The following is a 22,711-nucleotide window of genomic DNA, read 5'->3' on the forward strand; positions in this document are numbered from 1 at the left end:
AAGCGATGTACTCAAATCAGTGAAATCACCAGACCTTAACATGAGGTTGGTGTTCGTGACACATCTTCTATGGTTGATTTTGACTCCACGGTGTTACCTGAAACAAAGGTATTTGAATGAACTGCGTGGCACAATGAGATTCTGGTTTGTAGGTTGGAAGCCATGAAGACAATGAATGAAATCACCATCAGTCTCTCTCATAATGCACATTGATGATACAACCTCTTGTCGATTTAGAGCCTCAAATGATTTCAAGCTGAAATGGGTTATTCTTTTGACTAGTGTTGAATGTTACCATACAACAACAAGCCGGTGTTGTCAACCCTCCATATTCACTGAAGCAAGTTTCTTATTCAACCTCCTGAAAACTTGAATGAAACTTACCCCTCTCGGGCGAAATCCATTCACACCAAATGTTACTATTTCTGAAATCTAAAAAGGTTAGTTCGAGTGATAAAAAATGCTTATAGAATTACGAGTCATGTGATAAAAAATACTTTCCCGCTTCAGGTGAATCCATTGACGACAAATGTTAGTACATCTCAAAAAATACTAGCATGTTGGCCGAAACAGTATGTAGCTCTAGTCATCAAAAGCATTTACAGGATTTCCAGTTCTCTCTCATCGTACAAGGTTGGAAAGAAACTACCATATGGTCAAGCCCAAGAAAATGGTAAAAAAGTAAAAAGGGTTTCAGTTTTTTTTTTACAGTAGTAGCACAGAAACTCCATATCACCAGCAGTGACCCAAACCACAAATCCCTCCAAAACCCCAATTGGAGGCAGAGAAATGGATAGAACACCCCATATGAGGCTCTGTTTTATTATCTTCCTAACAGGATAACACTCTTCTCTCTCTACTCTCTTCAGCTCTCTTCTCTCCCCCAAATCCCTATCCCTATCTTCTTCTTCTTCTTCTTCTTCTTCCTCACCTGAAGAAGTGACCCAGCTAGTCTAAATCCGCCATGGCAATCTCAACAGCAGCTGCAGCTTCAGCTAAGCTCACATGCCCCTATGCCTCCTCACCTTCCCCAACCCCCTCTTTCTCAATTAGACCCACCTCCAAGCTCTCCTCCTCCTTCCTAAACCCCTCCACCATCCTCCACCTCACCCCCACCTCCACCACCACGCGCCACAGCCTCACGCGCCGCTCCTTCACCGTGAAGGCCGCGCGTGGCAAGTTCGAGCGCAAGAAGCCCCACGTCAACATCGGCACCATCGGCCACGTCGACCACGGCAAGACCACCCTCACCGCCGCCCTCACCATGGCCCTCGCCTCCATGGGCAACAGCGTCGCCAAGAAGTACGACGAGATCGACGCCGCCCCCGAGGAACGCGCGCGTGGCATCACCATCAACACCGCCACCGTCGAGTACGAGACCGAGAGCCGCCACTACGCCCACGTCGACTGCCCCGGCCACGCCGACTACGTCAAGAACATGATCACCGGCGCCGCCCAGATGGACGGCGCCATCCTCGTCTGCTCCGGCGCCGACGGCCCAATGCCCCAGACCAAAGAGCACATCCTCCTCGCCAAGCAAGTCGGCGTCCCCAACATGGTTGTCTTCCTCAACAAACAGGACCAGGTCGACGACGAGGAGCTCCTCGAACTCGTCGAGCTCGAAGTCCGTGAGTTGCTGTCTTCTTACGAGTTTCCCGGAGATGATGTCCCCATCATTTCCGGCTCCGCTTTATTAGCTCTAGAAGCTCTTATGGCTAACCCCGCTATTAAGCGAGGTGAGGATAAGTGGGTCGATAAGATTTACGAGCTTATGGACTCAGTTGATAGTTACATTCCCATTCCTCAACGGCAGACTGAGCTGCCGTTTTTGATGGCAATCGAGGATGTGTTCTCTATCACCGGCCGTGGGACTGTCGCCACTGGCCGTGTCGAGAGGGGTACTATTAAGACTGGTGATAATGTTGACATTGTTGGGTTGAAGGACACTAGGAGCACCACTGTGACTGGTGTGGAGATGTTTCAGAAGATTCTCGATGAGGCCATGGCTGGTGACAATGTGGGGCTGCTGCTTAGGGGTATTCAGAAGATTGATATTCAGAGAGGGATGGTGTTGGCTAAGCCGGGGACTATTACCCCGCATACTAAGTTTGAGGCGATTGTCTATGTGTTGAAGAAGGAGGAGGGCGGTAGGCATTCGCCATTTTTCTCGGGGTATAGGCCACAGTTTTACATGAGGACTACTGATGTGACCGGGAAAGTGACGCAGATTATGAATGATAAGGATGAGGAGTCCAAGATGGTTATGCCTGGTGATCGTGTCAAGATTGTTGTGGAGTTGATTGTGCCTGTGGCTTGTGAGTCGGGGATGAGGTTTGCTATCAGAGAAGGAGGGAAGACTGTCGGAGCAGGTGTCATTGGAGCCATACTTGAGTGATAGAAAAGGAGAGCTGGCTTGGTGATCTTCACTTTGTTTTTGTGGTGTCAAACTCGAACTCTAAACTTAATTTTATTTAGTTTTGACATTTTTAAGCGATTTTCACCATCAAATGTTATATATTTTGTAGGTTCATTTGCCATTTGTTCTGTTTCGGTTGCCTGCTTAGCTTGATAATATTTTTGTGATGATTCAATATTGATTTCGGTTAAACCAAAAATGGTGACATGAATTCTCTTTCAATCAAGTTCCATTTGGTTTGTACTCATCAAAATGAAGGTGTAGCATTTGCTTTCTTTCACCCAATAAAGCTGTTTAGTATAGTATGCCTCTGCTTACAGTTACTGGTATCATTATTTAAATTCAAGGGGTAGGATTTACATATTTCTTGATCGATTGATTTTGGGGACCATCATGCAACACTTATCCATTGCATTAAACAAAATAATGTGAAGTTGGGTGCTTGAGATATTGCAAACTTGGCATTCATTTGCTCTTTGAATCTTCAACTATATTGGTAAGTTGTTTTCCTAAGCTTCCCTGTTACCGAGTACATATGTTATTGGCTTCATGTTGATCCATCTTCAGTTTGGTGTAGTTTTTGCATACCTGTACTGTTTCTTTACTGTTCTAACATGAACCACCTCTCTGGCCTAACTATTCCATATTCCGTCATTTCCAGATTCTCCAATTGCAAATGCAAGGCCTTGATGATCTATCTTCCTAATTCCGATGACATGTCTTCTCTTAATTAACTCGTCTTTTTCCTATTATAGGTTGATTAATCTGTTCTTGGATCATGGTTATGGCTTCTTCTACCCTCTGCATATTTTCTTATTCATTGTGTTAGAAACGCTAAATCTCTAGGTTTTTTGGTTCTACTGAAGGAGTTGGCTTTTCCCAGATTAACCACTTGCTACTGAAAAACCAGTGAGGTAAAGTAAAAAACAAAAACAACAGTTATTTGATCAGTCGACCAACGCTCAGGTTTAAATCGAATTGACAGATTGAATGGTATTATGGTGATAAGTTTAGGTAGTGTAAAAGATATATAGCAAGGAAACATGTTCGGATAATGAAATATTGCAGGACCAGTTTGTCCTATTTTCTCTTAAATCTGTGCAACCATAGAGCCTTAAGAACACAATCTTGTGCAACGAAAAGGGGTTGGACATGACTTTGCATTTGCCTTGGGAATCCATTTATGCCTCTGGTCCTTTCTTCAGGTACATTGAGGCTTGAGGTCGAGCAGCAAACCGAACGTAAAGCATGATATTGTGCAAATTCCTTAGCTAGTTTATCTGCATGACCTGCAATGGATGAAGTTTCCAGGACTTGTAATATCAATTCTCAATCTCCCAAGCTTGGTTTCGATTCCAATTCTTACTCAATGTATCAAACTATAGGGCAAACAACATTGCCCTCAAGAGATTACCATCACATTCAATCAGGTAAAGTAGTATAATATCGAGCATGTACTCTATCAACGTGGACTATGGAGTAAACGAGAAGATTTCCATTGATGAGACTCCATAGATACTATAAATAAGCTTTACTCATTAAGAAAGTCGCCTCTAAAAGAGACTGCTCATATATAAATAGCCATAGAGGACATATGGTATACAAACTTGTATAGTCTCATTGCAGACAAGGACTGTCTAACTATGCAACAACTCTCTGTAAATACCCCAATATAGACTGACTTCCTAAACCTCGCTCCACTTGGTAGATTCATTGCCTAATGACACTGATACAGCATTATCCTAGGTGACTGATGAGATGATCAATATCCTGCATCTTCCAGTTTAGGTCTAGCTCGGAACAATTCATAGATCTGAGAATATGGTTGATGCAATCAATTGCTGCACAAATGTTGCCCTTTGCCTTCTCTCTTCATTATCCTTTTCACACCCTTCCTCTGGCAGAGATGGCTCAGCACTGCACACAAAAAATGTATCAGCAAGAGGGCATCAACTCGCCTATTTTCATTACGAGGATTTATGTTTGTATACCCTCAGACTGCTCTTTTATTTGACATGTCAGTTACTAGTCTATACCCAACATAGCAAGTGAGTGGCAGTGCGAAAGTTAAATGGGGGTTCCATTTGATAATACCAAATACAGAAGAATGTATCAAATAGTAAACCAATGCCAGCTCTGTTCAATCTATTGGACGACAAGCAGTAGAAATTCCTTTAAGATAATAAAATAAAATGTGCAGACATCGGCAAAACCACCTATTTGATGGAAAACCACACTGGTGTGATGAATAACCATAGTCCTTGATCTTTAGGGTTAAGAGATTGGAAGATGGCACAGACAAATTCAGTCTAACTCAATTCCTGTCAAAAGTTTGAGACTCTTATGAAGGGGAGATCTCAGGCGCATACTAGGTTTGGTTCCTCTCTCCAATCTATCTTATTATCGGAGCAGCAACGGTGATGTTTCCAAAAAATAAAAATCTTCTAAAATAATTTCCAACTTACAAAGTATGAGCGTAAAAGCTCACTGCCACCACTAGTATGTCAAATTCCATTAAGAGTAAAAGGAGTGTACCTTCTCGTATCAGAAATGATAGCGACATTGATGTCTGAACAAACAGCTTGTTGAATACCATTAGGGTCTGAAAATGATACATTGCAGATGAAAGGTGAGAGGAGAGGATCAGGTGCAGATTCAGGTGCATATCCTCTTCCATTCTTCAGCAGTGCTTTCATTGCTGAACTACCAGTCCATTGACCAGATTTTTTAGATCTTCTCCTGTGCTGGATAGCACAAACAAATCTTTTCAGGTTCCAACATTTCTCAGCAAAATAGTAGATTGAATAAGCATATAATGGACTCATGATTCTATATTATTGATAATACCTTGAAGGAGCTTGCGTGCTGCACCATAAAATGTCCAATGACATCTTTCCCTAGATTTGCCGCGCACAAAGGACAGACCTGGAATAGCCAAATTAAAGTAGCCATCAAGTCCAATTTCCAACAGAAACATAATAAGATGATTTCCATACTTATAAATATGAATTCCCATTTATCAATATGATAAAATTGTGCTATGAACTGTACCAAGTAGAACTGTTAATCGTTTGTTATCAAAATGTTCAATGCTTTTCATTATATAGTCTATAAAAGACTCAAAATTCCATTTATTTTTTCAATGATTCTAGATCTCTTTTAAAGAAGAACAAACCCATACAACAATATTTTTCAGCAAAGAAAAGAACATACAGCATTTTTGAAGTCAAAGCAGTGCTCTTCCTCCAAGTGATTGCAGAGCATCGAGACCTCAATGTCCACATAACAGAAAGGGCATGGAAAACAAGATTTTGAATCATCATCTCCTTCAGAATCGTCCAACACAAAATGATTTTCTGTTTCACAATACAAGATAAGAGAGAAATTTAACATTTATGCGAAATCTATGAATGGACATATACAACTGTGTGTTTGTGTGTATGAGAAATTGAGGAGTGCCCACATGAAAAGGACATTGAACAATTAAATACTTAAAAAACTTTGAGTGACTAGTACAGTCATACTAAGTGCACTGACATCTTGAACAAAAAGTGGGAAACCAGAATTTCACTGTAATAAAATAATAGGTAAATAGAAAGGGAACTGGGTTTAGCAACAAGAAACAAAACGTTTCAAGATGAGTTGTCTCCTTAGATATATTCAAAATTTGTAGCAGGTCTTGAAACTCCATCACTAAAAGGACATAGAAATTTCAAACTCAGCTTGTCTGCTATTCTTATACAACATGACTTGCACTCCTAATTATCAAAAGGATATTAGAAATTCTGAATTACTTGGCTTCCCACTAGAAGAAATATCTGAAAATCTGAAATTAAAATTTTAAACTACAAATATACAGGGTCAGCTTCTGCAAAGGCACAAATATTCTAGAATTAGATTACAGGATCTATTGAGGTAAACACGTGCAGTGCACATTTTGGCATCAAATAACAGGAAATTCACATATGCAGACACTTGAGTTGCATATTCTTGAGCAATGCACAGGCTCTTGGAAGTCCAAATTACTAAACGCACATAGATATTCTAGACTACTTGGTCTTTCAAAGCAATATCTCAAAAATCTGGGAATCGAATTACGGGATCAAGCATGTACGAGATTCAAACATTGTGGAATTTAATCACAAGAGCAAACATGTCCAAACCCACATAACTTCTGCCATCAAATTACTAGGAAATCTACACAGCCAGAGGTATATACAGGTTCTTGGAAATCTTAATTACTATATGCATGTAGACAATATAAACTACTAGGTTGTCCCAAATAAAGCAAAATCTCAAATATTATGGCATTAAATGAACATGTTTAAACACGAGAGCATTCTGGAATTAATCACAGGATCCAACATGTGCAAACACGAGAGCATTTTGGCATTAAACCGCAGCATCAAACACAGGCGAACAAGCACACATTCTGGCATTTAACTCACAGGATCAAACACGTGAAATCACGGGCGACATGCAAACAGTTACTTCCATATATGTGTGTACGCCTATCTCAACACTGCAGCTCTTTCTCTGGCAACAAAAAATTAACAAGCGAACTCTTTTGAATCATCTGGTTCAGCATGGAAATGCTTAAATCCATAGCTAAACTCAGTGGTTAAGCAATCAAACCTTAAGTCTCTTACCTGCTTTCGACCTAGTTGGTTCCAGACTATCGTCTTCAAGATCATACACGATGACGCTAGAATTATCAAACTCAGATGTTCCCTCACCCTCCTGCCTACTTTGAGATGAACTGTTTCCTAGCACTTCCAAGAGCTGCATACTCTGAAGCATACGCTGAATCCTTAAGATTTCTACATCCAAACTAAGCTCTGCAAACTCTTGCTCCACCACCTCATTTCCACCTACTTCATGCTGATTTTGTTTTTCATTTTCACGAGTATCTTCCTCACCCCCTATGTAATTGGTCATGTTGATAGGTCCCAATTATCTATTTTTTAGGCACCCCAATTCTATTAAACACCTCTATTATATACTCTATTGACCATTTGTAAAAGGAAACATCATGTGCCAACCTTAACACCTAAATCTTTACTGTAACATTGCACATATGGAAAGTTCTTTCCGTATCTGAAGTATAAAGAAACTAATTAAGATTCAATGAAAAGTTAAATTTCTAGCCTTTTCATTTTAAGAAAAAAAATTGTATTTCCAACCAACAAAACACCCAATTTATCTCATAAAAATGTTCCTTGTGTGAAAATCCAAGCAAGGTAGTTCTTTTAAAACACGTTCTAAACTCTGAAGCAGCAACAAAATTTAATCCACAAGTACAGTAAATGTAGGCTTTGCTTCACCTAGAAATTATAGAAAAACATAGGAAATGGAAGCCAGTCACTCCTTGAACCCAATCAAGCACTGAAAAATTATATCTAATAAGATTAACCAAAAAGTCTCCAACTTAAATCCCAAATGAACAGTTCAAATTCCAAAACTCTACCCAGATAGAGGAAGAACATGAACAGTTGAACACCAAACACATATCTATTACTAGATTAACTTCCAAAAACAAAAATGACAAACTGAAATGCTGAACAACATGAAGAACTGAAACAAGGTGAAAAAAAAAAATCAAAGTTACCATAGTGCATCCGAGCAGCATGAACAGCAGAGAGGCTCTTAGCAGCATGAACTCTGGAGGCCCACGAGTCAACGTCCATGGAGTCAACTCTCCAGCGACCCAAGTCGGCGACTTTCCGGCGAGAAACGTTAGTAACTTTCCCTGAGGGAAATGGGTTGGGATTAAAAAGGACAAAGCTTCAACCTTTAGAGAGAGATTGAGGGTGAATGGTGCGAAGGGTGATGTCTTTTGCTTTCTCACTTCCCTCATATATTGCTTCTGAACACTGAAAGCTTTCCTGACACACAATAAAAGGCTAGTGATGGATAGCTGACACCTGGAACTATTTTCTCAATTCTATTTTGCGTTGATTATTTTTCTTTCTTCTTCCTAAAGTAGAATAATTGGACATGGCAATAGCAGACTAGTACTATCAAGTTGCCATATTTTACCAGAAAGTACTGAACAACACCGTTGTTTTATACTGGTTTGGTCTTATTATATGGTATATTTGTTTTCCATGGAGCATAGACATCTATTGAGAATTTGAGATTTGAAGCGAGAATTATTGGTGGGTTAAATAATTAGTAGAAAGTTTTTTTTTTGTGACCACGGAAAGAGAATGAGGAAAGCTTCTGGTGTGTATTACGACTCGTGTGAATTAGCTTTTTCTCCTCACATGGGGCCTTTGGGTCTCTTCCAGACGTTGATGTCAAATGTGTATAGGGGCCCAAAATCATGTTTTGATGGTAAAAGATTGAAAGAGAAGAAAATGACTTCTTTACTCTTATTGATGGCAAATTTGATGAACCTTTACTTATACTAGCATATTTAGCGATTAATGCCTCTTGATCATATATCATGTGAGTATCATATATGATCGCCAATTTATAGAGTAAAAACTTGCTTAATAACTTTTTAAATAAACAAGACTCATGTGTGTTATATTTGATATATGTAATATGTTTATTACATTATCACTTGAATGTATGGGATTTTGACCTTGTATATTAAAAATTCCTTTTATCGTAATGCATATTTTTACTTCTTAAACTAATATTAACGAACACCACACATCATATTTGAGTGAGTTATTCAGTTATTAAGTTCACTAAATGATCGATTAGATTTAATGACAAAAGTTTATGGAAAAGGTAGGTAGCAAGAAATGGGGTGACAATTTTGAGAAGAGACAACCTAACCAGGACATGGCCATGCTCTAACAACTTGGACAGAAAGTTGCTTTATTAGTGTAGCATGAGTGAGTAGTGCATTGGATATGAACTAGGGTCGGTGCATTACACCCAGAAAAGGGGCCAGACACAAAAATTCTGAAAAGCTTGATGTGGGACATTCTGGTCTAATTTTCTAAAAGCTTGAAACTTCGTCAAAAAGGTTTAGTGATAATGAACCAAGAGTTAGTCACAGTGTAGTCAAGATTTGCAATTTCTGTTTCACTGAAACTTTAGTAGTTCAATGATTTAATTTCGAAATTAGAGCTTGGTGTTGTCCTGGATCAATTTTCTGAAAATTTTGATGCTTCATCGACAAGAGTTTGATCGTTTGAACAATAAGTTAAATGAAAATTTGTTGGGAAATGGTTGGAAAAACCATTTAAAATCAAATTTTAATTTATTAATTAAATTAAGTTAAACTTATAATTAATCAAAGATGAACATAGATTTGAGTTCTCCATAATGAGGGCTACAAGATCATATGTTTGTTTATGTAATTTGGTTTGTGTGTGAATAAGAAATTGTCACTCAAAGATGGCTACTTAGAATGAGGGAAACGTATTTGTCCCACATTGAAAAAGAGAAGTGTTGAAAAGACTTTATATAGAATCAATTGTGTATGGATTGTAAAGTGTGTAAGCCCCTTTATACCCTCTCGGAACGCAGATTTTTTTTGCATTTCCGATCCCACTCTCAAAATTTTTAGCTTTTCTCTGGTGATAGAAAGAGGTACATTTCGAGTTCGTTGAAGGTTCTAGTTAGTAGTGCAACTTCTTAGAATCGTTTAATCGTTATATCCTGGAAGACAAGCGCCAAGCATCCTTGCACCGGTAGAGGAGGCGTAAACGTCTTAAGGATAGTGTGATATCACACACGTCTCGACTAGTTCTTCTATCATCAATCGTTCGGTATTTTGGTTGAATTGTTTTTCGTGTTCTTCGTTTCTGATTTATAATTATTTATAATTTAAATTATATATGTAATATATCACTGTTTTTATAACAAAATTATCATATACACCAAGGTACAAGTAATATTAATATTATGTATACTTAATTGAGTTGATTCTATTTTCTAACAATCGTAAAATGTAAAAACAAAGCTATGTTAGCAATGGCTCTGGGTTTTGCGGACCAAACAACTTTGTAGATCTCTTGACCGAAAAACAAAAAATAAAAATAAAAACTTTGTGGATCGATTGCTCTGGGAATCCTTGTCTCCGACACAAGTCCTCTCATGAGTTTTTTGTTGGCTCCGGCCTCATTCTTGCCGGGTTTTTTTTTTCAGTATGGTCGAAACAATGGCGATGAGATGAGGTCTGAAGGTGTTGTTGTTTTGGTGATTAATGATAAAAAAACACTCAAAAATTTTATGTATGATCTAGTCGCCTATTTAAGTTGGTGAAATTGCATGACGGTGCTCGGAATCTTTTTTTAAAACTAATTGGTGTTACGGTATTACCAAAATAGTCTAAAAGAGTATATATATGATCTTACTCTCGCATTTTCAAAGCTGATATATAGAACAGACGGGTTGAACTGCTGAAGCTCAAATATCTTGCTCTTGGGCAATATATATCAGATCTGCTAATTTACATATTTCATTCACATAAAGAATTGCCTTTGAATAATGCCGAGTGTTAATGTCAATTACCAAATTCGCTTGTTTGAGGCTTAAATTCATAGAGCTATGTTAGATTAACTAGCCTATTTCATCATTTAAAATCTTTTTGCAATTTCAGCTTTGAACATGAGGCAGAACAAGTGACAATTCATATTTGGTTTGTGGTTCAAACCAAACCAATATTCAAAGCTGAAATTTGTAAGAATTCGATCAACATTTTCCCGACCGTGATGCCATTACCGTTCTCAGTGTACGTTCTAGTATGTGACCAGTGCACCGCGTACTGAGAATTATTGTACGTCATCGACGTATTGGTAGGTAGGCAAATGTCCCTGTGAAAACTAAACGTAAACTTGGTTTGTATCAAAACTACAATAGCATCGATCAGTTCTCACATTCGATCATGTCATCTTTCACTTCTTTGTCTAATGGATTTGCCTAGTACATTATTCACGTATGATGAACATAGGAAACACGAGTGTCTATCCAACTATCTAAGCAATGGTTTACTTGAAAGAAGGGTTTCCGTTGATGGTGACTTTGCTTCTTAGTCGGGTTTCAGAGCTTCAGCCATAGACTAAAGCTACCTACAAACCCAAAATCGGAAAGAAAGTAGATAAATAAACATACAAAATATGGAGGTAATCAGAATTTAGGAAAGCTCGTGCTTCCTACCCTGTCAAACTAGAGGAGAACTTGATAGGCGAGTCTACGAGACTGAGGAGAGATAGACAATCATCTCCTCCAAATCTCAGTCGGACATTTCTATTAGAAGATTTTTTTTTTTTTTCTTTTTTGTAAAGGGGTTCTATTAGAAAATTCTTTCAATTAAACAAATATTTCAATTATTTCCGTGTTTGTATTTCGAAAGTAAAAAAAATACTTAAAAAGAATATATTTTTGAGTTCATATAAAGCGCAGTTCTATTCAAAAAAATAAAACTTAGTCATGTTTATCGATCGATCTTGGTCTCATATATGTTCCATGGACCTTTCAATATCAGTGGCGGACCCAACATTTGAACCTAGGGTGGACTTAAGGAGAAAATTCATTAACAGGAAATGAGAGATTTACATAAAAATGGAGGATATAAAGTTTTATCCCTCAAATGAAATGAAAAAGAATAAATTAGCTAAATTTAACTCTACGGTTCGATACTCATGTATGATCTCCTCATTGTCAATAGCCTCAACATACTCTTTCTCAATGTGAAGTACCAAACAATCATCAAGATACTCATCTTCCATCTTGTTTCTTAGTACATTCTTAACAATATTCATAACTAAGAATGCTTTTTCAGTGGTTGTTGTAGACATAGAAATGGTTAAACAAGACTAATCAATCTATGAAACATACGGAAAAATTCAGACTTCCTTGTTTGCACCAAGGTGTTGCACAATTCTACAATGGATTCTAATTTCTTGAATTTTGAATCACTAAGCATATCCTTCTCATAATATGCACACTCCAATTCCAAAGTGCACATTTCACCATCATCAAAATCAGCATGATAAAACTTCTTTGCAAGATTGCAAACATCTTTAGTTTTTGAAGCTTTTGAAATCATCACGAGGATCCAAGGTTGAAACCAAGTATAAGGAGTTATGATGCTTACTCTGAGTATCTTTTGTTCAACTCACTCAACTGATAATCAATCAAAACATTGAACAAATCTATATGGTAGTGATGCTCAATTGATATGAAATTTTGTTGTTGGCAATCACAACCTGTTCCGGATTTGTAACGTGCACTCATATCTGGCATATCAAGGTCATATTTTTTACAAAAAAGATTCAACATCTTTTACCAAATCATCCCAACCTTCTTCTCTCATCTTATGAAGAAGTGCCTTTGTAAGTCTAACAAAGTTCATTGCTTGCACAAAGTCGAGAGATTTCCGCTGCAATGTCTGACAAAGAAAATCAGTAACTTTCATGACTCTGTTCATTAGAAGCAATCAGAACACAAACTCAAAAGATTTCAAAGCTTTAAGAAAAGTTTCAGCTTGTCCTTCCACCCTTTGATCAATCATATCATTAAGAGTTTTCTTTGTTGAACTAAACAATTCAACCAAACTCTTAATAGAATGGAAATGTGAGCTCCACCGTGTAGCACAAGCTCGTTGCAAAGTACAAATTTGGTTTAGACCACTGCATGTCTGAAGTTCCCCACATGCTACAAGATTTGTAATTTCTTTTTTTTTCACTTATCTCAATTCATAATGCCGCTTAGCAGAAGAATCAACAAAATTCACAATAAGACTCAAGGTTTGAAAGAATTGCCAGATCTCATAAACTCCTTGAGCTGTAGCATTCAATGTCAATTGCAAATGGTGAGCATAACAATGCACAAAGTATGCATAAGGACACTCTTAAAGAAATAATGCCTGCAATCCATTATAAAATGCCTCTCATATTACTAGCTCCATCATACCCTTGGCCTCTCATGTTTCTCACTTGAAGATTGTACATAGTAAGAACTTTCGAGATCTCATTTTTAAGAGTCTGTGAGGTAGTGTTAGGAACACTTAGAATCTTAAAAAAATCGTTCTCGAATCAAGCCTTGAGAATCAACAAATCTGATTGGCATCTGCTCCTTACCAGAATTGTCTAATGCTTCATCAACAAGAATACAATATGGTGAATGCCCAATCTCCACTCGTATCTTGGTCCTCACTTTATTACCAAGAATATTTAGGAGTTGCTTTTGAATTTTTGGACTTGTGTACTTAGCATTTGCTGGAGCATTTAAAATAACTCTATCAAGCTCAAGACTCATTCTTCTAAAGGCTTTTTGAACTTCCTTAAAATATCCTTGGTTCAAGGAACTTTCGGATTCATCATGACCTCTAAAAGGAGCTCCTTGATTGGCTAGCAATCTAACATCTTCTATTGCAGCATTAAGCCTCAATCGGTTGTCTTCCACATCCTTCAATGACCTTGAATGCAAAACTGCTTCAATCCCCTTAGTGGGGTTTCTTAACGAGTCTCATTTCTGCATTGCAACATTATGTGCAGAATTAACTCCTCCAACATGCCTCAACAACACATTATCACTTGAGTAAACCCTCTTCCAATTTCTAAACCCATTAATCGTGAAAGTCTTATGTGTATTCTCTTCGGTTTCAAAAAGAAAACATGGGAAGCAATAAGCTTTTATCATGAGCAATTGAATACTCAAGCCATGGGTTATCCTTGAACCAACTACTCTGAAATTTACGTTGTCGCCCCTTGTTCACTATATGAAAATGATAATTCGGGTTGAAATAGACCTAACAAACTATAGGCTTTTCGAATATCATCCTCATATTTATTGATTGTTTCCAAATAGGACAACGTAATCTAGGATCACGTTAGAGATCATTGATATTATCTTGTGGTAATGACTCATTATTATCTTGTTGTACTGGCTCAGGAATGGAAGGTTGAGGTGGATCATCAATATGTGGAGTGCATACAGAAGATTCAGAAATGACATTAGGATTAAATGACTCATTTCTAATTAAAAATATGTTTCATTTTAAGTAAAGTCGTTGATGGCGCTTATTATTTTATTTATTAACAAATTGACTCTCTCCACGGTAATGGGCGGGTGTCCAGGTGCCGGAAAGGCTTTGATTCTTGAACAAGGAAATCAATAAAATAAGATAAAAAAACTCATGCTTAAGATTTTATGTTCTGATTGAGAAAAAGAGTTAATAAGCTCCTTGAAATCACCATGCATCGACTAAAGGAGCTAGTCTCAGTTTCGGTTAAAGACTCGAAGCGTGATCCTTCACCACTCCACTAGTGGCTCGGCTTGGTCTCGCTTCCTTCTCGAGTATGTGATAGCTTGCCCTTATACCTTATGGGGCACTTCACGAAAACCATGAATCAATATATTTGTTCTCTTTGGTAAATGCTCAGACATTATAATCTAACACCTATACATCAAAACATTGATATTCAATTATTAAACTAAGTGAACTGACCAACCAATTCATCTAAATATATATATATATATATTCAATTTTAGACAACATAATCTAATCACAAAGACACAAGCATGAAACATGCAATCTAAAATCAGTTAATCAAACATATAAATTGAGATATTCTGATTATTCTTACCTCAATAGAGCTTGCTATCTCATTCAATTATGATATTGTCAACTTGCTTTCCAAAACCCCAACAATTCAAGTTTGAAAGTTGAAACCTCACTACCACAGCTTTTCAGATTCAGTGAAGTCTCTTTCTATCTTAGACAGCCTAATTCATCAATCTATATTAGTATTGAAATGGAAATCTGATGATGCATAAATGCAAAACCTCCCCAAATCCCCCAAATTTATTATGAAACCCTAAAAATTCAATTAATCAATTGACATTACTTACATAGAGTGAAAGGAAGGACGAGGGAATGACTGAGTGAAGATTGAACTCACTGAAGCACTCGATCAACTGTGGAGGGACTGAGAGAGGCCGGAAAGCACCAAAGTAATTAAGGAAATGATGATGTGAAAACGCAGAGAATAAGAGAAATGGTTCAGTGGCCGACTGTGATATATGCTTGTATTATATATTGATTTATTGGTTGATTGGGTCAGCCGGTCAAGACTTCTAGCTTCTATGGGCCAAGTATAATTATTTTGAAAGTTATATATGTATAGCATTAGGGATTTTTTTTTTGCTGTGAGAAGTGGGTGGACTCGAGTCCACTCATCAATGTACTTGGGTCCGCCCCTGTTCAATATCATGATATAATATATGTACATATATTTGTATGTACAACAGACTTATGTACATAGTATGTACGTAGAAGTGTACATAATTGCGTTTGGATTATCGAAAACTCATTTGTATCATGTTTCCTTCAAGTTTTTATTTCATAAATCTGAAAAAAAATTCATCTGATTTGTGAGTAAGTTTTATGGCACATGATGAAATACCCCACCCTAAAAGTTTCCAGTCATTAGACGGTAAATGGTTACAATATTATTTTACTATTATTTCGTATATTGGAAATTATGAAGTTTGTTATTATCCAGATATTTAGAAATAAATAAATAATGTGTTATGTTGGTTTCATATAGACCATTCGATATTTTAAACCGACAAATATGGACTATTAATTCCAGATTATAAAAAGTTTGGATTAGAATGAGAAGGGGAGGAGGAGGAACCGCCTAAACCGACTTCTCAGTCTTGAGCTGGTTTCATAGCGTCAAATACTCGATTCTTTTGTCTAGTTTCCAGCCATCATAGGATGTCAAATTGGCACCATTACCTTTCTCTCAAAGTTGTGATTCTGTTTATGGTTACTTTTTGGAGGGGAGTTTGGGTCTTAGATAATCGAAGGGAAAGAGACTTCTCAACATATTTTTATGGTGTTTGCAAAAGAGCCTGGTCTTAGGATTACAATTTCATCTTCCTCCTTGATTGGGTTCCGCAAAGGTATATATATGCTTCAATCTGAATTAATCTTTGAATCTGAAATTTTGTACGTTGAAGGTGTTGGCTTGTGTTTAATCATTTCTCTTCTAAATGATGGGTTATCTCTAAATTGCTAATTTGGTCTGGTAGAGATAAGGGCTTTGGTCTTGCTATACCATAAATGATTGTGCCTAATGGCTAATTGGTTGTAGTAGTGTACTAGATATTGAACGAACTAAAAGGATTTTGATCATTTCTTTCAGTTCTTTGATAAGTATATTCAATGACCCAGTACATGTAGCGACTTCAAGGTATGAGTTCATGGTTAAGATAATGAAAGATGGTGAGCTTGAAACATTGTTTGGGGTTTAAAGCTCGCGAGTGGGGTTCTGGAAATACCCATGTTCCAATCAATTATATTGAGATGATTAATCAATTGGTGTTAATATTACTGGTTGGTTGCTAATTATTCTAAGAAAAAGGCATGAGAAGCCTGTCACGTAGCCTTAATATTGTAGAGATGTAAAAGAATTGGTTATAGTTTCCATTTTGATTATATATGTAGCCTCTGCGGTTTGCTTCATGTTGTAAAATTCACCCTGTATCCAGGGGCGGAGCTACTTGTCACGAACCTAGCCATTCGGCTGCCACACTTGGTCCATGCGGCGCTACATCCCTATGGAGTCAGCCTTATCCAACGTGGCAATGCACTGGTTTCGCCATGCCTTGGGCTCATCAGGAGATCGGCTCTAGACCCCGACCAATGTGTAGGGCGGCATACTCCCTTCTTCGATGTTAAGTTCCCGACTAGCGACAAGCTCTCCAAACTTAACCAAATCGGCCTATCTGAACTCCTAGGAAGGGGTAACCATATATCTCTCACACTCTTGATCCTGGAGCAATCTCACATATGCATGAAACTCATATAACCAGTGACGTCCATGATAGACACTCCAAAAAACGGGACGTGACATACAACTATCAAGAATGGGGCTCAAGTCTCCCAAAATTTTAGGTATAAAAAAATAACTACATGTATACATTTCACCTTGATAATATTCTTGTATTACTGTTGTTAAGAGTTTTGACATTAACCCAAGCAGCCAAGCCCAATAGCCCACTACTCAATTAAATGAATAGACCAAGACACAAAGTTAACCAGCAATTAGACAAATGATCTATCTCTTCTCCCAACTAAAAATAAACTATTCTCAATATTTTGTTTGTGAGCTCTCTGCTCTCTAAAACCAGAAAAGCTTTGAATATCATTAAGATTAAGCTTCTTTTATTTCTAAGGAGAATTTTTAAGTGATTCTATAGTCCTATATATTGAGAAAGAATATGTTGATTATTTTAATAATTATTTTGTGATAGAGAAATTTGAAGCTAAGAGTACTCGTAGAGTTATATTCGGTTAGTTGAGCTAGGTTTCATTCTATATATTTAATTTGTATCATTTTGTATTACATTAAGATAATTATATACCTTGTGATGATTATATATGCATTCACTGTCGAAAAATTTATATAATGTAAATTGTAAGTCCCACCCGGTTTTAATTCCTAGATCCACCACTATGTAAATTGTAAGTCCCACCCGGTTTTAATTCCTAGATATTTAAATTATTTTCGGGTAATCTGGGTATGGGGCGTTTACTTGATAATTGTTGGACTTACATGGCGTTTTGACTCAAGTATTTGATTGGATGTGATTAAATGAAACTATGCTTGATTTAGAAAGATAAAAAGATTTGTTTAGTTACTAGCCAAGTCATGGTTGCACTATGGTTTGTCCTGGATTTAAACGAAGCTCTAAACACTTGAATAAAATCATAACTTAACGACCAAAATTGATGGCGCCTATGCATACAAACTAGATGGTATACAGGCCGAAGAAATACATGTATTTGTTAGTGTCTAAATTAGTTTTCTGGAATATCTCAAATTTTTGGCATATGGAGACATCCTGGATCATTGCATGTCATTCGACTTGGGCTAAATTAGCACTCCATTCTATCTTCTGTTGGAATGGCGAACTGTATGTATCACATATATCTGATCATGTATGAATTATAGCATCACATCTTTTGTATGGTTTCATCTATAGATGCATCATGCATTTACGTACGTAGGTATCACCACAATGGGAAGGAAATTAGCAGTGACAAATTGTGTGGAGTACGCGGTACTGAAATCATACTCATATATGGTGTTCATTTGTATAACACTGACATCGGAAGTGATGATTAACAATAGTCATTACTCTACTTATTCTCAACCTCAATTCCAACTCTAATACATCAACACGTACTGCCAGCTTACACCGTAACAGAAACACGTACATTTATACATGCATGATTCTGATATATATGAATATATATCGTGCTACTACAACTCTACGTACAAGAACACCTGACTTGTAAAATGACATCTCATGAAAATCGAAAAAAAAAACAAAATTTGAAAATAGGAACTACGTACGTACATTATATGAAATATATGCTAGCTGCATAGTTAAACTAAAATGTAGAATAAAGAGGCGGTATCGGACCAGGAGAGCTTGATTCCCCATAATTTGATGGTGTTATATATCCATCAATTCTCTGCTCGGAGTTGAAGGGAGAGGCCTCAGAGTTCTTGAGATGGCGGTAATTGAAAGCAACAACCGGCCATCACAGCAAAGTAAGTCATTCAGAAGCCTAAACTGTTTCCAGTAATGCACTACCAACAGGATCGTGAGAAACTTAGCACGAGAAAACATGGTGATATAACTGATATTGTACGTATGTGCTGAACTTAATTCAGTGAGGCGGGGTTGAGGTTTAGCAGAACACATGAAATGACTCACAGAACACAGAACAACACAGAAGCATATATACTTCTATATATAGACAATGTGGCATAATATATAGAGCTTTATTCAGACAGGTGAAACATTGCGACACACGCATTCTGTAGAGTGTAGAAAGAGACCTAGCAAATTTATATTCCCGCATGCAGTGTTAACTTCGTTAAAGGATCAGTGCTATTGTGCTAAAGGGCACGTTTACACAGGAAAAGGAAAGCAAAGGGCCAAAAAATGGAGGAGAACCAACCAAGTGCCAACCCATCTCAATATGGTTTTTGTCTTTTATCTCTAAGGTCTGAAATTTCGGGCTCTTGTTCTCTCTTTTGGTCGGTAAATTTCATAAAGGATCATCAATTTTCTTTTTGAGGTAGCTAAGCCATTGGCTTTATGTGACATGCTTTTGTCTACAGTTGAATTTGGGATCACTCATTTCGCCGTGGTATATGCACATATAGTTGAATTTAACACGGGGTGATAGCTCTTTAAACAAAAATATGATAGAGCGAGAGTGAGTAGGTTGTGTTTATTGTTTACAAAAAATTTATTAGTCATCATGGTCGTCTATGATTGACTCATAACTCTCGTAACTTTAAAAATCGAGAGTAGCCATTATAGTTTATCAGCTCTAGGAGTTAATCCGATCACATCTAAACCCTAAATTGTTGCCGGGTAAAATCCGGTAAAGAATTTACACAAACGTACCATCCATTCTCTCCAATAAAAAGCAGCCGCGTGTACAGTTGGCTAGCACGCCCGTTCTAGAAAGCCTGACATTTTCCGTTTTCACTTTTGTAACGGTCACCACTTCTTCGCGTGTAAGCCAACAAGGTCGGGCCCACTTCGTTACACCCCCATTTTTAGGGATGACAATGGAAATCGTAGGGTCAGGAGATTGAAAAACAATATCAATACTTAAGTCTTTTTGCATCGCCCTACCTGCCTTGATACTCGTATAAGATAATGGGTATTTTTCGTACTCATATCTTTAGGGAATCAAGTTTTTATACTCACCCTAATACCTATTAATGATAATTTATTTTAATTTAAAAAAAATCTATTAAAGTACACAAAATATAAAAAATAAAAATCAAAATCAAATATCATGATAAACTTATCTCTTTACGTAAAAAATGATTGTACGTGCAAATAATCACAAAATATATTTTATGTTAAAGGAAAAACATTATTACCTTATTAGTGTGTCTTCGTCAAAGTAACTGACGGAGACAATTGGACAATTAGTATTGATATTTAATTAATTATTGATCTAAATTATATAACGGATCAATTTTTATCTATTGTCATTGAACTGATTGATACATGAGAAAATACCAAAAATGATACCTGAAGTATCGTGAAATGTATTTTTTGGTACCTACGAATTTTTGTTACCCAAAATGGTACACGAACTATTGCATCGTTACCCAATATGGTACATCCGTTAGTTTCTCCATAAAATTGATGATGTGACATGTATTTAGAAGGACAAAATACATACACAATTTTTTTTATTTCCTATCTCTTTTCCTTCAAAATTCTCACAAATTCACCAAACTGACTAAAAATTTGTTGGATTTGATAAATCATGTATTTGAAAATTCGTTAGGGGGAGATAAGAAAAAAGATTTTCAAAGGGAACGACATGAATTGTAATGGTTTGTCCCCACTCAATCTCATTTTGATCCCCGTACTCCAAAATGTGAAAGTGAAGTGAAAAGAATAATGGATCTTCATAACGTAGCTGATTCGATGCCTGATGTGTTTTCTGATATCATAAAAAAGTGACAAGATCACATATACCAGCTGCAAATGTACCTGCAAGGTTAGAAGTCCCCAAAAAGAAGCACGGTGTCGTAGTAGGAGGCACTGCAAGCACACTTAGTGGAGGTGTGGTTGAGGCCGTGGCTCCTCAAAGGAAGAAGGGGAGGCCACTTGGTTCGACTGATACTCGTCCAAGGAAAAAAATGACGGCTAAGGCACAACCAGATCCATTAATCATCGATGTGGAGAATCCCTCTCATGAGATTATCTCTGATTATAGTCATGCCCATGAATAATTACTGGATGACGCTTCGATGTTTGGTATGATTCCAGAGAAACCACAAGGTATTTGAAATCCGAATTTGAGATGAAAGATCTTGGAAAAACTCGGTTTTGTCTAGGCCTTGAACTAGAGCACCGAGTTTGTGGAATTTTAATCCACCAGTCTGCATATGTCCAAAAGATGCTCAGGCGATTTAACATGGACAAAGTGCACCCTGTTAGCACTCCCATGATCGGTCGAAGTTTGAATGTAAAGAAAGATCAGTTTCGCCCACAGGAAGAGGACGAAGAGGTATTAGGAGCTGAAACTCCCTACCTAAGTACAATAGGTGCATTATTGTACTTGGCCCAATGTACTCGACCAGATATTGCATTCTCAGTGAACTTGTTAGCTAGATTTAGCTAAGCGTCTACGCAACGTCATTGGAGTGGTGTCAATAACATATTTCAATACATAAAAGGAACCATTGACTTGGGTTTATTCTTTCCTTACAGTAAGACAAGAGGATCTGCAAATGGAATTGTAGTTCCTAAAGAAAAGGTCGATGACAAAATTACTATCCCCTACTCTGAAACCCCAAATAATGTTTTGGTTGGTTTCACTGATGCTGAGTATCTTTCTGACACACATAAAGGCCGTTCCCAAACTGGTTATGTATTCACTATTGGAAAAACAACGATGTCTTGGAGATCAACCAAGCAAACCCTTGTGGCTACCTCTTCGAATCACTCAGAGATTATTGCTCTACATGAGGCGGTTCGTGAGTGCGTATGGCTAAGGTCCATCATTACTCATATTCGAGGAACTAGTGGTTTAAGTTATACCACTGAAGAGCCTACATGCATTTATGAAGATAATGCAACCTGCATCGAACAAATGAATCTAGGTTATATCAAGGGTGACAATACGAAACATATATCTCCAAAGTTTTTCTACAATCAACAACAACAAGCTCTCCTCAAGATTCAAGTGAACCAAGTTAAATATGAGGAGAATGTAGCAGATCTATTCACCAAGTCATTGCCTAAAGTTACGTTTGAGAAACATATAAAAGATACAGGAATGCGAAAGCTTTCCGAATTCCCTTGATTAAAGTACGAGTCAGGGGGAGGGGTAGACTTTAGGGGGATTCTAGACTCACACATGTCATTAGTATGTTGTACTCTTTTTCCCTTCGACCAATATTTATTTTGTCCCATTGAGTTTTATTATCTGGCAAGGTTTTTGATGAGGCAACAGTTCACGCACTACTATGTTTTTGACTTGGCACAAGGGGGAGTGTTAAAAGAAAAACATTATTACCTTATTAGTGTGCTTTCGTCAAAGTAACTGACAGAGACAATTGGACAATCAATATTGATATTTAGTTAATTACGGATTCAAATTATGTAACAGATTCAATTTTCATTTATTGTCATTAAACTGATTGATATATTTCCATGTAATATTTTCTCTATATAAAGGGGGTTCGTAATAATATGAGTAGACCAATTCCGTTTCACTTTTATATTTTAATATTTTTCTATTAATTTAATTTTTATATTAAT

At 37.2% G+C, this 22,711-nt stretch overlaps 2 protein-coding genes across 2 annotated transcripts; one reads left to right on the forward strand and one right to left on the reverse strand.

Annotated features, from left to right (window-relative positions):
- Nucleotides 1–848: 848 nt before the first annotated feature.
- Nucleotides 849–2,546, forward strand: LOC126795039 (elongation factor Tu, chloroplastic). The gene has a single exon (XM_050521852.1). It carries the CDS (start codon nt 965–967, stop codon nt 2,393–2,395), a length of 1,431 nt encoding a protein of 476 aa, XP_050377809.1. The 5' UTR covers nt 849–964; the 3' UTR covers nt 2,396–2,546.
- Nucleotides 2,547–3,984: 1,438 nt separating this feature from the next.
- LOC126795074 (protein DEHYDRATION-INDUCED 19 homolog 5-like) lies at nt 3,985–8,407 on the reverse strand. Its single transcript, XM_050521895.1, has 5 exons — nt 8,025–8,407; nt 5,630–5,772; nt 5,264–5,341; nt 4,952–5,160; nt 3,985–4,333 (listed from the first exon to the last, which is right to left on the reverse strand). Exons 1-5 carry the CDS (start codon nt 8,101–8,103, stop codon nt 4,222–4,224), a joined length of 621 nt encoding a protein of 206 aa, XP_050377852.1. The 5' UTR covers nt 8,104–8,407; the 3' UTR covers nt 3,985–4,221.
- Between the last annotated feature and the right edge of the window lie 14,304 nt (nt 8,408–22,711).

This window comes from Argentina anserina, chromosome 5 (genome assembly GCF_933775445.1).
Source record: "Argentina anserina chromosome 5, drPotAnse1.1, whole genome shotgun sequence".
Lineage (NCBI taxonomy): Eukaryota > Viridiplantae > Streptophyta > Magnoliopsida > Rosales > Rosaceae > Argentina > Argentina anserina.